The sequence below is a fragment of the Aythya fuligula genome, chromosome 9 (assembly GCF_009819795.1).
Source record: "Aythya fuligula isolate bAytFul2 chromosome 9, bAytFul2.pri, whole genome shotgun sequence".
In the NCBI taxonomy this organism is placed as follows: Eukaryota; Metazoa; Chordata; class Aves; order Anseriformes; family Anatidae; genus Aythya; species Aythya fuligula.
The window spans coordinates 21777074-21792164 of record NC_045567.1 but is presented as its reverse complement, the minus strand read 5'-3'; the positions used below and the strand labels follow the sequence as shown (position 1 = coordinate 21792164).

General features: G+C 42.9%; 1 protein-coding gene across 1 annotated transcript; it reads right to left on the bottom strand.

Annotated features, from left to right (window-relative positions):
- Positions 1-226: 226 nt before the first annotated feature.
- LRRC31 (leucine rich repeat containing 31) lies at positions 227-14423 on the bottom strand. The gene is made up of 10 exons (XM_032193294.1): positions 14333-14423; positions 10427-10684; positions 9039-9188; positions 8463-8630; positions 5804-5971; positions 4761-4928; positions 3837-4004; positions 3138-3305; positions 2012-2179; positions 227-809 (listed from the first exon to the last, which is right to left on the bottom strand). Exons 1-10 carry the CDS (start codon positions 14421-14423, stop codon positions 490-492), a joined length of 1827 nt encoding a protein of 608 aa, XP_032049185.1. The 3' UTR covers positions 227-489.
- Between the last annotated feature and the right edge of the window lie 668 nt (positions 14424-15091).

The following is a 15091-nucleotide window of genomic DNA, read 5'->3' as shown; positions in this document are numbered from 1 at the left end:
AGCGTTCCCAAAGGGGCAGACATTTTGGGGAAGAAGAAACCAAATTTTAAAACACAGAGGTTTCAAGTATCTTTACATTAGAGGCGTTTTCATTATAGGCATGAGGCCATAATCACACTGCCCATCCGTTTGCATCAGTGCATACCCCAACCACTTCCTTCCACTGGCAAGCCTGCAGTGTGTCTATCTGAAATCCTCACTGCTCTTTTGCCATCAGTCGTTGTAGTATTCACAAGAAGATTAGGCATATATAGTAGTGTCACCATAGCAGCATAAGCATGGCTCAGAGAATCTGAAAGAATATGTTAATAAATGGAAGGATCTGTGTCTGCAGAAGGTTAAATAACTGTTTTATATAATTTTGGAACTATTTCAAGAGCTCTCATGAGAAGATATTACTCAAAACTGGGCAGTTTTCTAAGTCAAAGACACACAATGCTTGGTTCATATGCTGTTTGTGAAAGGCTTTCCAGAAACCTCCAACCTCCATCAGCAGTCAAAACGAATGTTTCTCTTGTTGTCTTGATTAAAGCTTTCCAGTTGTTGCCGCTGTGACTCTGAAAGGACCCATCTTTGCATCCCCAGCTCTGCCAATGCAGGCAGCTTTGTCAGTGCTGCTAGCAGCTCACTGAACCACGTCCCACAGTCACGGCAGGACGAGGGGCGAAGGCTGACATCCAGCTCTGAGAGTTCTTTGAATGCTGCTAAGCCGCGACAGAAAACCATCCACCCTTCGTCAGAGATGCTGTTATTATAACTCAGATCCAGCTTCCGTAGTCTGGCTAGATGGCCATCCTGCGTCAGCAACGCTGCAAGAAATGACACACAGAAACACAATCAATACATCCCAGCAATTGCTTTAAAAGCTTATAAGTAAGAAGAGGAGTATACCACATTATTTACCACATTATTTAGAGCCTTTCTGCAGTCGAACAGCAAGAATCAACTCCTCGGCAACATACAATGTGCCAATCACTTGCTGTTGTTCTCAGAAAGACTGTTTTATCACAGCTGAAGGTGTGTACAATATTAAAAACACAGACAATTCAAAGGGAACAAAAGTGTCAGGTTAAAATTGTATGGCTACCCGAACACCTTTGAGTCAGTTGGAGGTTATATGAAGTGCTAATTAAAATAGGTAGGCAGGCTCTACAGGGAGATTTAGAAAGAGAAAAGCAAAACTCTGTAAGGATGCACGATAACAACATCCACCTCTCACTACGGGAGGGTAATGGACCTAATATACCCTAAAGGGAGCTGGGATCATTAATGTATAATTAGCAAAAGAGCCACCCGTCAAGGCTGATGTTTGTGAAGTCAAAATGTTCAGGCTTTATTCCACCAGCCTTCAGTTTACAGGGCCTTAACACTTATTGTGCAGCTATTGCCAATTTCAGACATTCAGAACCCATGAGCCCACAGAATCACAGGGATGGCTTTAAAATATATAGGTTTCTTTAAAAGGATCCTGAAATTTATTCCTTCATTGGGTTCCCATTTTCCAGAGTTTCTTACCAGCTGCTGAGAAGTAGGTTAAATATTTCTATTTTAATTCTCCCACAACAGTTTGACTCTAGAAACATACCTAATGGACTGAGAGCTGGTAGTGCCTGCTTTACTAGCTGTCAGCATGTACATTTCTCATAAATTACTAACCCAAAAAGAGCAATTGAGCAAAATAAAACTCCTCAGTGGCAGCTTTAAACATCTGATATAAAAAACAGACTCAAACCCTACATTTTTTCCAAGTGCTGCAGTTTTGTATTAATACATAAAACTGTGAGGGTGATTCCTTGTATTTTTATCATTTTCAGGTTTTGCACTGTGCATGTAACAGGGCACACAGCTTTCAGCAAAATGAAAACCCTTTCCGGGAAAAATACTGCTGTATTTTCCATCTTTTCGTTTGATTTATGCAAAAACGTGCTCAGCACATGGAACAAGTCCCTTCTGAATTGTGGTCTACATGCACTGGCTCCTTGACTGCTAGTAAATACCATGTCATACGTACTTAGAAGTGCCAAATCTTCCGCCACCAAGTTACAGCTGCTCAGTCTTAACACTTGAATCTCTCTTGCAAGCTTTAGTGCTCCCAAAAGCAGCTTTAGGTTGCCACCAACGCACTTATTCCAAGAAAGGTCTAATATCTCCAGTTCAGGAAGGTGAAGGGCAGCCTCAGCTGAAAAGATTAAGACCAGCAACTTCTGCTTACTAAGAGAAAACAACATGGCCTCAACAGACACCTCACCGGCAATTCACCTGCAAATAAGCTCCTAACAGGCTGCCTACTTGTGCTTAGAATTATTTATTTTGTCTTAATAAAAGTCAGACCAACCCCCTCACCCCTCAAAAAAAAACCCTAACATACCTCCTATGCTCATTAAACAATGTAACCAGGATCTTTAAGGACTCCGAAGAGTTTTCTTGCCTTTCTCTTTACATTTACAATCTCATCCCACTGAAGTCTATTTAGTAGAACTGCTCATTTTTACAACATTTTAAATCCATTTAAAACCAGCAATTTTTTTTACTGTAATTCACCTTGGAAGGCAAAATGCACTGTATCTTTTGACAGCACTGATTTCCATGATGTCATCCTTACATAATTGTAATGATATAAATATTGTGCTCTTCCTGTGGGGATCTCACAACAGTTCAGCTTGATGCTGCTTTTGCTGAAGGAAGTTGAGTTTTACGATGGGTTTCAATGCCACCAATAAACAGCACAAAATATACCAGAACTGTACAATGCACAGTAACTAACAGATCCCTCTGTTATAAATGTAATAATTGCAGTCTTACAACCAAACTGTAATTCCAGCATAATATAAAACCTTGTTCTGCCTCCTCCTCTTCCGATGTTAGGCAGTATATGAAAGCTCACTATCAGACAAAGGACTCAAAGGACTTCATCCAGGCAGGTGTAACAGGGGAAGACATACAATGATCTTCCCTTGCAACCAAGTCCCACAAAGCACTGGTCTCATCACAAGGCAACCAGAGCAGAGACAATTACTTTTCTACTCAGGACATATAGTATAATGTAACCATTATCTCTGGAGTTCAGCCAACAGAATTAAGGTCTTTATCCCACAACAAGACACTGAGGATAGACACACTTTAAAAAACATTCTTACCTAGTGATGAAAAGGACTCTTCACCTAAACCACAATTGCTGATGGCCACAGATTTCAAATTTGGTAAAAATCTGAGTCTGCCAAGAAGAGGAACAGATGAGACTCCTACATTTTTATTCGAGGATAAATTCAGCTCTTGAAGACTGGAGAGTAAAGGTATCACCTGGGCTTTGAAAACATGAAATATTTGTTAGACAGTCACTGGTCTAGGACAAATATGTAGTTATAAATTTGACTGACATCATTACTTTTCTTTATAAATCAATCCAAAAGTGAAGGCCAAGTTTTGACACTTGATGAGTAATGTTTTACTCCACGAACAGCCTTGGCATTTTCAGTAGGAATGTTTAAGAAATTAGGTATTACACAGTATATGGAAGGTTGTCAGGACACAGCTTCCTGTTGAAATTTCACTGGTTGAAATTCCTAGATGGAAAAGTAGGGAATTTAACATTAAATGAGATGGAGGTTATTTCCAAAATATATCGTCACTGCTAACTGAAACTATATTAATGTGATTATTCTCTATTGGTTTTAGTGAGTGTACAATAACTTAAAAATAAAGCACTTCCAGAACTGCCTAACAAAAACTGTACTGAGATCTGTTAGACTAAGTTGGGCAGAATCTCTTATGCCTTTGAGATATTTTCAGAAGTCACAACCATACATTTGTAAAGAATTTCCTTAAAATGTCCTTACACAAAACAGTCACATCTTCTTCTGTTACACAGCACTGGTGGAGATCAAGGACTTCAAGATTTTTCAAGTTGGCCAAATGAGCTGCTGCGTCTTTGAAGCTACCACCAATCTCTTTGTTACATGATATGTCTAATTTTCTTAGCTCTGCAAGGTGCTGTAAGGCAGCATCTGAAATGGAAAAGGCAGCGTGCTGGTCACTGGCTGCTGCAATAGCACAGGTCACAGCTTTAGCATTTATTTACTTTAATGTCAAAGTTTGCACAAGCTATTGAAGTCAAAGCTCTTACACTAAGCTTCAATGTATAAACACAGCAGACACACAGTAATACCGCAAAGCTTCCCCATCCATGCAACTCCATCCTTCTCTAAAAGAGCAGGTGAAGGTGAGGTAATTCATCCCCCAGATCCATCCAGTCAACATGTTGCTGAAATGATGACTGGAAGTGCAAATTGGTGCCAGTTGTTTTGTCTTATGGACAAGACCTCCACTAGGGAGAGCCACAGATAATAAGCCCATTTCATACGGCTTCACTGGACACTCATTAAGTGAAAATGGTAAATTTGGATTCCCCTCTGAGAGCAGGATTAGGTCTTTAAAAGTTAGCTAGCCAGTCTGTGCCCTTGCCTATGTTCTGTCTGGAGATAGAGGACGCACGTCCAGAGGGCCATTAATCCACCCTAAGATGTGTCTCAGATAAATGGCATGGAAGGTGACTCTCCCCACTGACTTTTGCAATGTTCAGCTCAGGGAAGATAAATGCTAACTCCTGCTGAAAGTCTTTTATCAATCCTCAAACAGCAAATAACCATTGCCCATTAATACTGCCAAACCTTCGGCAAAACCCCACCTCGTTGCCTTTCTTAAATGGGTTTCAGATGTACAGTTTATTCAGAATGAAAGTCTTTCTGAATGTAAAGTCTAACCTAAGCCCTGGAGGCTGTCGTGCTTTAATCCACACATGTGCAAGTTTAACTCTTTGAGGCCTGGCACATTTTTCAGATCCTGAGCAATGACCTTCATGCTGCAGCCAATGTGTTTGTTGATAGAGAGATCTAATACTTCAAGGTTTGGGATCACAGTTAGCATTTCAGCTGGAAAACAAAAACAAAAACAGAATTGGTAATTTTCTGGAATATACAGATGAATACTAGAAAAAAATAACACCCTGACAAACAGGAAGAGGCAGGCTGGGTTTGCCTGTATGTGTGGTTTAGACTTATTCAGTTTCTGTTCTACCAAAAAATACATCAAAACAGGAATTGGATAGGAATCAAGAAAATCTCTGAAAAATCTATATGAAAAAATCATGAAAAAATACAAGATGGTAAGAAAAAATACAGGGGAATAAAAAACAAGAATACAAAGGGAATGAAAAATTTATAATGAAAAGATATAGAATTACATGCTTCATATGAGACATTTCCTGCACTGGAGATCAAAACAGAGCACAGGGAATTTTTTTTAGGGAGAAAATGTTTTAAAATACAGAATCAGATCAAAAGACCACACAGGATTAAGCTATGGTAAAAGGAAAGAGGGGAGGAATGGCAACTGAATGCCAGCTCAGCCTAAACTCCTACCCCTCAGTCCTTCCTTTCCATCCCACGGCTAACTACATATTCAGCTGTTTAAACTTCAAGTAATCAGCGTTGGAAGTGCTGGTGTACAAGACTTGCTTGGGGTCTCAAAGGATGCAGCAATCGTGGACCACTGGGCCAGCCAGACTGTGGTTTAGACCCAGTTATTCTTCCACTTAATTCTCCCTCACGTGATTAGGAAGAAAAACACTCCTCTTTGGAAGGAAGTGCATTAAATATCAATACTGTGTGGTAAATAGTGGTATAATGTGAAGCATGAAATAAATAGCTCTCAACTAATACTGACCTGAATACAGCCATCATCGAAGTCAAATGAGTTACATTTTTGTGAAGCCAGTTGTTCAGTCTAGCTATGTGGATACACTTACCAAGGGATTCTCCATCCTTTGCTGTCAGGTTACAATCTGTCATTTTCAGAAGTTTTATCTTGCATCCTTTTGGGAGTTTTTTTGTCAGGAGTGATAGTTTTCCACCTATATTACTGTTCCATGATAAATCCAGTTCTTCAAGTTGAGGAACAATTTCAAATGCCTCTCCTGTAACAGAAGTCCAAGATGATTCATTCTAAAGATCAATTTCAATGCAAGGAAAAAATACAGGTTTTGAATACATAAAAGGGAAAAGTTAGCCATTTAATTCTCAAGTTATTATATTTTATATGGTTTGATAGGAAAATTGGTGTATGCCATGCTACTGCAACAACATTGTATAAATTCTCACCTTGCCCAAGGAGCAGTATAGACCACAAGTTACTGTCACAGCACACGCAGACCTGATATTTATCCAGGCTCCCAAATACTCATCAGACTGTTTGCCTATCATTGCAGAGCTGTGCCACAACCCAGAAAGTAGTCTACAGGGAAGCAACAAGCCTGAATTTACTGTCCTGTATAGTTTTTCCTTATTTTATTTGGCAAACTTCCAGCATCCTCTGTACTGCATCCACAGGTCGTTTTGGATGGGATGAAAGAAGTCGTCTCATAGCTATTTCTGAAATTTAAAAGGTTTGGTTCTGGCAGGAATTTCCAACTCACTTCATAAGGAATCAAGATAAGCATTTAAGCATTGTTTTGACCCAAACTAACTTTCCCTGGATTTCAAGACAGACAGCACCAATTTTGACTCTATTCAGAAAAATTACCCTTTTCCAGACTTGGCACCAGCCAGCTGGAACTGTGTAAGTGCTTCTTTGCAACACTAATATCCACTACAAAATCCAACTTCCTAAATTGCTTTGCAGTGGGGAGAGGCAGATGTACATTCTCCTAACCCCATTTAAATAAATCAGACCATATGCAAATGCAATTTCAAAGTGTCACATATAAATCATTGATCTAAAGTCTCGTCATCAACCTAAAAACTGAGAATTGAGTTTTAATAATAAGAATTTTTCTTGTCTGTGTGTTTTCATAACTAATTCCTCACAAAAGATTTTTGATACAAAAATAATGATTTCTGTTGTTATAAGTGAACATCCAGGATTGAGAGAAAAATACATCTTAATTTTTTTTTTCTTTCATTTATTTTAAGTGGTTTCCTCAATCTTGAATATTGAGCAATGCTCTACAGCTGAGAAATGGCTTTCTCACTGCAGCACAGCCTGTTTCTGTTTGATGTGGGAAGTAGCATTCCAGACACATTTTCCACCCAGAAGATAAATAATGGACTATAACTTCAGGAATGGCTTCCTACCACCTCTTACAGTCACAGCTCAGAGCAATCAGATAGGAGAGATTGATATTATGGTTATATCTGAGGCATTTATTTCCAAGCAGAATACACAGATTCCACAGATGGCTGTATTTCCACAGATGGATGGACAAGGTCAAACAGGCAGTACTGGCCTAAACATGTGTGTTATTTTTAAAATCACGGGCAGATCAATGCAAACAGACTGTTGTCATTCCACATCTCAAGGGAATCAAATTTTGACTGCAAATTCAAATCCTATGATCAGTTTTGTGTCTGTCTCAGCAGAGACCGAGCCAAGGGGGAAGGAAACAGCATGGAAGAACAAGGCAGAATAAATTAGTTGAAAATATAACCAATAAAACTCAAAGAGAAGAGAAAGTATGAGAAAGGGGGCTGAAAAAGAAAGAAATGTTTGAAAAAATCCAATAGAAAATGAAACACAGCTTTTGCCCTCATCAGAAACAGACCAATTACTTTCACCAGCTTTTGCAAAGATGGATTTTTCCTCCCCAACAGATAGCATGACCCACTTTTGAGCTATTACCATATATGTTGTTTTATTTCTGAATATTTCCTGAAAAAAAAAAATGGATTTGAATGACGGAAAAAAAACAGCCTTCAAACTCAGACCAGTTTTCAGACCTTGCAAAATAAACAGCAGGTTTCTAGAATAACTTGGTTGAGTTTGCCCTTCTTTCAGATAAGTATCACAGACCCACCCCAGCAGTAAACGCCAGGCCCAGAGGTAAGTGACTCAGCATCAGGACCTGAGTGCATAACACCGCTGTTAAAACCCTTACATCTCCTGCTTTGCAAAAGTAGGGCTGCAGGCACTCCAAGCAAAGAAGTAAGCAGAAGAATAAGTTTCTCCCAGACTCACAAAAACAAGTCATAAAGCTCCGAGGCAGCACTTCTGGTTTTAAGCCTCCTCCAAAAGACCATCAAATATTTTGTGATGAGCGCTGCATCTGTCCTGCAGCACGAAGTCCTAAGCTGACCCTGTTATGACTGACAGCTTGTTTCAGTTCTTCTGTCTACCATTAGATATCAAAAGTAGCCAAAAAAATACTAATCCAGATGGAAAACATGCTTTTCTCCAAATGGGACTGAATTCTGTTCCCTTCTTAATGATACAGCTTCACAATCTGAGCAATGAACTTGGCAGAGCCACTCCAATGTATGAGGTCGTACATAAACCCAACTTCTTTCTAACCTTCCACAGCAGGAGTTTATTTTGTCCAGTGTGGAAGCAGCAGAGGCAGGGCATGGTAAGAGACGAGGTGGATTACATTACACCCAAGCTGTCTGGAAGTAAATGCAAATTCCATCCTGTACCTAAGGAGGTGACATCCTCAGCCGTCAGCCTGCAGTTGTTAAGTCGAAGGACTCGTAACAGGTTCACATGATGGAGCTGCACAGTGAGGGCTTTCAGAGCCCCTCCAACGCAACCATTCCAGGACAGACTGATCTCCTCCAGCTCTGGGAGAAATGGCAGTAAAGAAGCTGAAGGAAAAAAAAAAAAAAAAAAAAAAAACAAGAAAAAATGCATTCTGTTTGCATGTTATCTGCAAACCCTGCATGTGAATACATCTTAATACAGAGATGCTTTCTAAAACCAGTACAGCACTATAAAATCATGACATTCTGTATTTTCTTATCAGTAGTTTGAGCATAAGGACATTCTCCAGCTTCACAGACTTGTGTGGTTTTAATATTTATATATATTACATAATTAATATAACTCATTAATTAACATTTCTCAGAAGGTTGGAACCACCAGATGGAATGTTAAATAAAGCCAAGCCTGATATAAAAGAAAGGGAAAGAAAAAGAGGAGAGCGAACAACTGAACAAGCAAATAAGTATTAAAGAAATATATGAAGCATCTAGTTGAGTAAAATGTGTATTTACCCAGCTCTGTTACATCTGCTGCACTTAATGCACAATTGTTTAGATCCAGGTTCTTGCTGTCGGGTTTCTTTCCCAGTTTCTGCATGAACTGGTTAAATCTCTGCTCACCAGATGGTGACTCCGCTTCAGAAACGGGATGTGAAGGTCCATCTGAGTAACAAAGAAATAGGGTCCTGGTTAACCCTGCAACTAACCCAGCATGTAAAACCTGTCTGTGGCTGCCAGGTGAAGACTTTACAAAATGGATTGAACCTGCCAGTAAAATGGGTTCTATTTTTGGTCCATATGGACCAACGACCTGAGTGATATGATCACTATAGATCAGATCAAAAAGCTCATGGTGCACAATGAGAAAACAGTCTTCTTCACTCATCTCCATGCTACCTATGCCAGTGGGTGTTTGGTTAGTTCAAGCACATTAAATTCTTGCAAAACTCAGGGCTGCAGCTATTCTGGATGCACGTCATACAACCACCTCTGCATGCCATATTGCTGGAGTACAGTCTGCACTTGGACAGTGAGAACCAAGTGGCCCTGCAGTTGCGTAGTGATCTTCTGCCTTGGAACAGCTTGTGTTCATTTTCATACATTGTCTGCTTAAGGCAGTTCCTGCTTTCCTTACATTCTTCCCCCGCACAGTTTGTACAGAAAGGAAAATTGCATTTACATTCTTCACTAAATCCTTTAAAAAACTGGCAATTTCATCTCATGTCCGTAGCTGGAAAATAAATAAACAATCAAACAGCCCCAAACTACACAAAACAGTAACCCCACTCACAATAGCTGCCCTCTCCTTGTTTTCCCCAACCTACCTACAACTCTCAGGACCAAGGATGAGATTTTAAACCTCACCTTCCAGCACCTTTTTAAAAAAACCTTCGTTTTCTCTGGTGTGGATGCAAAGAGAACTCTTGTGTGCACAAAATGAGACTCATAACAAACCTCCATTGCCTTCCCCTCCCCCTCACGAGTGCCATGGGTAGGAGACATCTGCTCTTGTTGTCTTCAGATTGCTTTAGCAGCAGGGTGGACAGAGACCAATCTTAAATACAACAAGCCAAGCTACTGCTCAAAGCTTGGCTTTGAAACCAAATAAGCTCTGCAGCTAATGAGCTGACTCCAGCACTGACCTCTCACATTGGAAATCAAGAGGGAGGTCACCCCAAAGCTTTATCCCTCCTCAGCAACACGGGTCCCACTCCTTGCTTGGGACCTATTAAGTTAGACGGCACATCCTTCATAATGTTTCAATCAGAAGCAAATTCTGGCTAAAGAATAAATTACAGGCAGCAAATACAACATCTGGGCTAGCAAGAAAAGCACATGATTCTCTATGAAATTAAAATGTACACACATGCACGTGGATTTCTTTACTGTACCAACATTACCGTCTAAAGAGAGATCTTGCTTCTCACTCTGATCTTCAGCACTGGAGTTGTTTTTTTCTGTTTCTTTGGTTTCCCCTCCGTCCTTGCCTTCAGATTTCCCAAAGTCAAAGCCACTGAAGAATTTTTTGATGGCTGAAGGCTGCTCTTTCCTTTTCCCAGAAGAGGATCTCTTCCCTTGGAACTGTTTTATAACGAAGTCAAACGGGGAGCTCTTTGGGATGGCCTCTTCATTCTTGGTCTGGCAGCCCTGAGTGTCTCCTTTGGGGGGATCAGCAGAGAAGGAATTAGCTTTATTAACATTCACTCTTCCTTACCCTCTTTCATAGCAGCAGGGGCGCTGAGAATTTCCTACCATCCCCTCCACACCAATATCACTATCACTGTTTAGTCTCACTGTTCAGTCTCTGAACTCATTTCCCCTCCTTCCAAAGGAAGGTGAGAGGAGGAGGTGTGCAGCAGGGAGCACAAGGACATCTTTTCCCAAACAATGTCACGCTCTCCCAGCTCGGGGTGGAACAAGCAAATGAAACCCCATTAACCTTAGAGCAAAGCTGCAGTGATAGTGCAGAAAACAACCAGATATTGCAGCTCTGAGTGCTGGGAGTGTGCCAATGCTGGAAAAAAAACAAGACCCCCCTCCAGACAACTTGTTTGAAAAAGTTCAGTGCTATAATGACCTCAATTTCAGTGACTAATTGACATGTAAATTAAATTTTATAATATTTTTATATATTATTTCTTTATTTCTATTTATGCTACACAAACCGTATCATCATCTGCTGACTCTGAGCTGCTTTGTTTTTCTCTAAATGTTAATATAACACTCTTTCTCCAGGCCTAATTCTAGCACTTACCTGCACACACATGCTTTTAACCGGGCAGTGACTCATGCAAACCAAGCAGGCAATCATTGATTTTGCTGCGTGAAGCCTGGGTGGAAGGGGGATGTACTGAGTCCTGCTGTGTGCCAGGCACTGCAGGGGAAGGACGGGGGTCAGGGCTCATGAGCTGATTCCTGTGCTCACAGCCCCACACTGAACTCCTCACACCATCCGCTGCCATCCCCAGAGCACACGAACTCAATCACTTTAATAACTGTTAAATACAACGTCGCTGGCAGCAGCAGCATACACGTATGTGTTTTTTCTCACGCTGGAAGTTATCTGCTTTGATACAAGTGTTCAAGGGCAGAGCACTTACAAAAACCTGATGCATTGTGTTAAGCTTGCTCTTAATAGCCTACCGCAGCTGTATTCTCAAATAAAGCACAGACATTGTTCAAAGCAAAGCACAGAGATGTACAGGCACAATTCCTGGGCTGCAAAGCAGTGCCGGTTTTCATGCCCGCTGCTTTTTGTGCAGTATTATTCTAAACAGACACAAACACATACCTGTTTTTTCCATTGGTACGCTTGAGGATTTGTTTCACATTTGCAGCACTCTCAGGGCTTGCAGAAGAGAGCCACGACATGCAAGCCAGACCTCGCTCCTCTCCCTAACAGGACTTTCCACATACTTTTCTTTCAAGAGTTTCTGTCTTCACCAGCCCGGCGGCAGCAGTTCTGCACGACAGCTCTGTGGGCTCCTTCCTGCTGCCTCTGTTCTCCTCCACGGTCTCCTGAAGAAATCAGACGGCCTCTTCTTGCTGGGGAGAGAGCTGAGAAGCCACCTGAACGCCCAGACCATGTCCCAGCTCGGGCCAGCGACGGGTGAGAAGCCAGGAAGCGGCAGCACAGCCCTCGATGCTGCACCCTAACCACTGCCTGGCCTGACAGCTGCTGCTGGCAGGGGCCGAGCCACCTCACAGATCAGGTTGCAGGGCACCTGAAGAAAAGCTCTTTGTTTTCCCACCCCTTTTGTCCATACCTCTCAGAAGGGCTGCTGGAGGCTGAGCAAAGCCCTGCGTGCCGTGCCACCGGGCGTTGCACAGCCCTGTAGGAGAAAGGCACCCGCACAGCTCGCTTCTGGCACCGCAGGGCAGCGAGACAGGAGGGGAGAGGTCCTGCTGTGCCGTCCCGTGCAGGCTGCTTGTAGGCAGCAGCATGACACAGCTTTATGGGGCAATCATGTAACACGTCATATATACATACTGCCCTATACCTATACTATCTGCCCTAGAATCTGAGTTCTCTGACAGTAAGCGTTACATTTTCTAGCTTAAACGTGCTTGTGGTCACTTCTCCTGAGCCTGTTTGGCTTCAGTGATTTTTTCTAACCATTGCTGTCTTCTCTTACATAGCTTAAGCCCCCCAAATACTTCTCGTCTCCCCTTATGGGGCAGAATCTCCATTTCCTGCTCTCCCGGGTCTGCGCCTGTTCCAACACCACTCACACTTCCTTAAAAGCTTTGGGCCTTCCTCTGCTATGTACACACCAGAGACATATGCAAAGTGGAGTGCTTTGGTGGGGAGAGATAACGCTGGGCAATAAACCCAATGGTTCAGGGAAAGCAGCCGAGCAGACAGCAGCCTGGGGACAGCTTGACTCAGTGTGTCAACGCAGGAATGATTCAGACCCGGCTGAACGAGGCACGGCTGCTGCCAGGAGCCAACAGGATAAGATTTAAAGAGAGAAACTTAAAGTGCACAGCAGGAAAATCCTCCTGCTTGTGAGATATACTACACGGGGAAATGATTACGGTAGGAAAAGATGCACAGAACAGTGTGGTGGGCAGTCTCTCCCTGCAGGAACAGGGGGCACACTTCTACTCCCAACCAGGAAGGATCTCCAAGTCTGTTGTAGTGTTGGCTGTCCCCTTTCCATTTTCCATGCTGTGCTTGACAAAGGAATGGCCAGGGATGAGACGGATGCAAGGCAACCCCTGTCTGTGCCTGTGGTGCTCGATGCCCACTGCAGCTCGGCAGGAAGGTGGCAGGGGAATATCTGCTAAGCTCCGCTCCTCGGGACCAGGGAAGTCCTTAAGTGTGTTAAATCCTCTGCAACAGGCAGGGTGTGCCCAGAACATGCAACGTACCGTGATGGCAGTCCCAGCCTGGCCCCCGCTAGCTGGCAGACCAAGCCCAGGCTGTGCCACATCGGGTGTTGTCTCCTCCATGGCGTGCTGCTGGGGAGCTGTCCTGCTCCTACCCCACGGTGCCTGCCCTCCGTCACGGGCAGGCTCAGCTTTTGCAGTTTAAAAATAATAAACGCCTTCCCCTTTGTATCCAGCAATACGGTGAGTGACCATCTGCCAAGTGCTCAGTGTCACATGTGTTTATATCTGTACCTCCCTCTGGGTGGACCTGGGGCAGAGATAGGGACAGAACCGATTTTGGAACAAAACAGTTAAAGTTGCATCCCACACAGCATCCACTGGTGAGAGATTAATGTGGATTTTTGTACTTTGCCTCATTGTGACTCCTTAATCCGGCATATATTCCAAAGAAATAATGCCATTAGAGGATTAGTGCCACAAGTTCATTTGAAAAAAAGGATTTGCAAACACTGAAATCCTATATTCTATGTACTTAATCACTGAGTATCATTTTGGGGATTTCCTCTCCCTTCAGTTGTGTGTCTTTCAATGAAGCTCAAGCAAGGTAGCAACTCTGTTTTCAGTGGCCCTTTTTATCCATTAAAGAAAATGAAACCCCCAAGCACCTGGCTACAATAACACAGAATGCTTCTTGTAGTACAGTCACTGCGGTTATACCAGGGAGGCATTTGGCTCAATATTTACACAGAATGTAATGTCTTTGGGTATTTATCTGCTAGGGATTGTTAATGTTGAGTCCTGTAGCATGCAGTAACACAGTGCCCCTTGTTTACTTCCCCCTAAGGCAGCTCCTTTCCCAGTTTTGCTCCCTCCCAGCGCAGCCAGCACTCTCTGTAGGAGGGGACTGAGTCACTACGATGCTATTTCTTCCTCCCTTCCCCTAGCACGCACCTCTGCTGCTCTCTTCCCACCTTCTGCACGAATGTCACTGCCTGCAGCAGCTTCCGTGCTGTGCTCCTGCTTGGCTCGATCTGCTGTGGGCTGCCTTGGTGAAGCAGACATCGCATGGGCCAAGAAATTGGATGGAAAAATGCTTCCTGGCATTGCTGACTCCGCCAGTGCCAGGTTAGCTGGTGCTGGGCCTGCTCCAGTACCTGGCTCACCTTTCCCAGCCTGGCAGACCACGCCGTACTCCCCACAGCTCCCTCTCCTGCTCTGTCTCTTCCCTTTCTCCATCCTCCACCTTTTCTCAGTTCCGACCCCTTATAACTCATCTCCATAGCTGTGAAGCTTTCAGCTGATGCTGTCGGTATGTCACCAGCCCCACGGTATCTGTGTCACCCACTGACTGGATGCAGACTGCCTACACCCAGGCGATTCTGTGTCTCACACCATCAGAAACGTTGTGTAACGCTGACAGTTCCCCGGAGAAAACCCATTCCAGACTGCCCTGCACTGAGATCGGTGTGCGTGCCTGAGGCTTAAATTTGGTCCAAAGTGCCCAAGTATTCTCATCGTTTCCCACAAAATAAATATTTGACCTTCCAATGTATCAGCCCACAGTCAGTCCTGAGGCAGCTGTTTAAAATAGATTTCACTGGGTTATGAAAACCAAAGCCAATCGCCTCACTCAGTATTTATGTATAGACATAGGCTGATCACAGGAGATGTTGGAAAAGGCACTGAGAATATGCTAAACCAGAGAAAATGATGGGTTCAGAAATGCATAT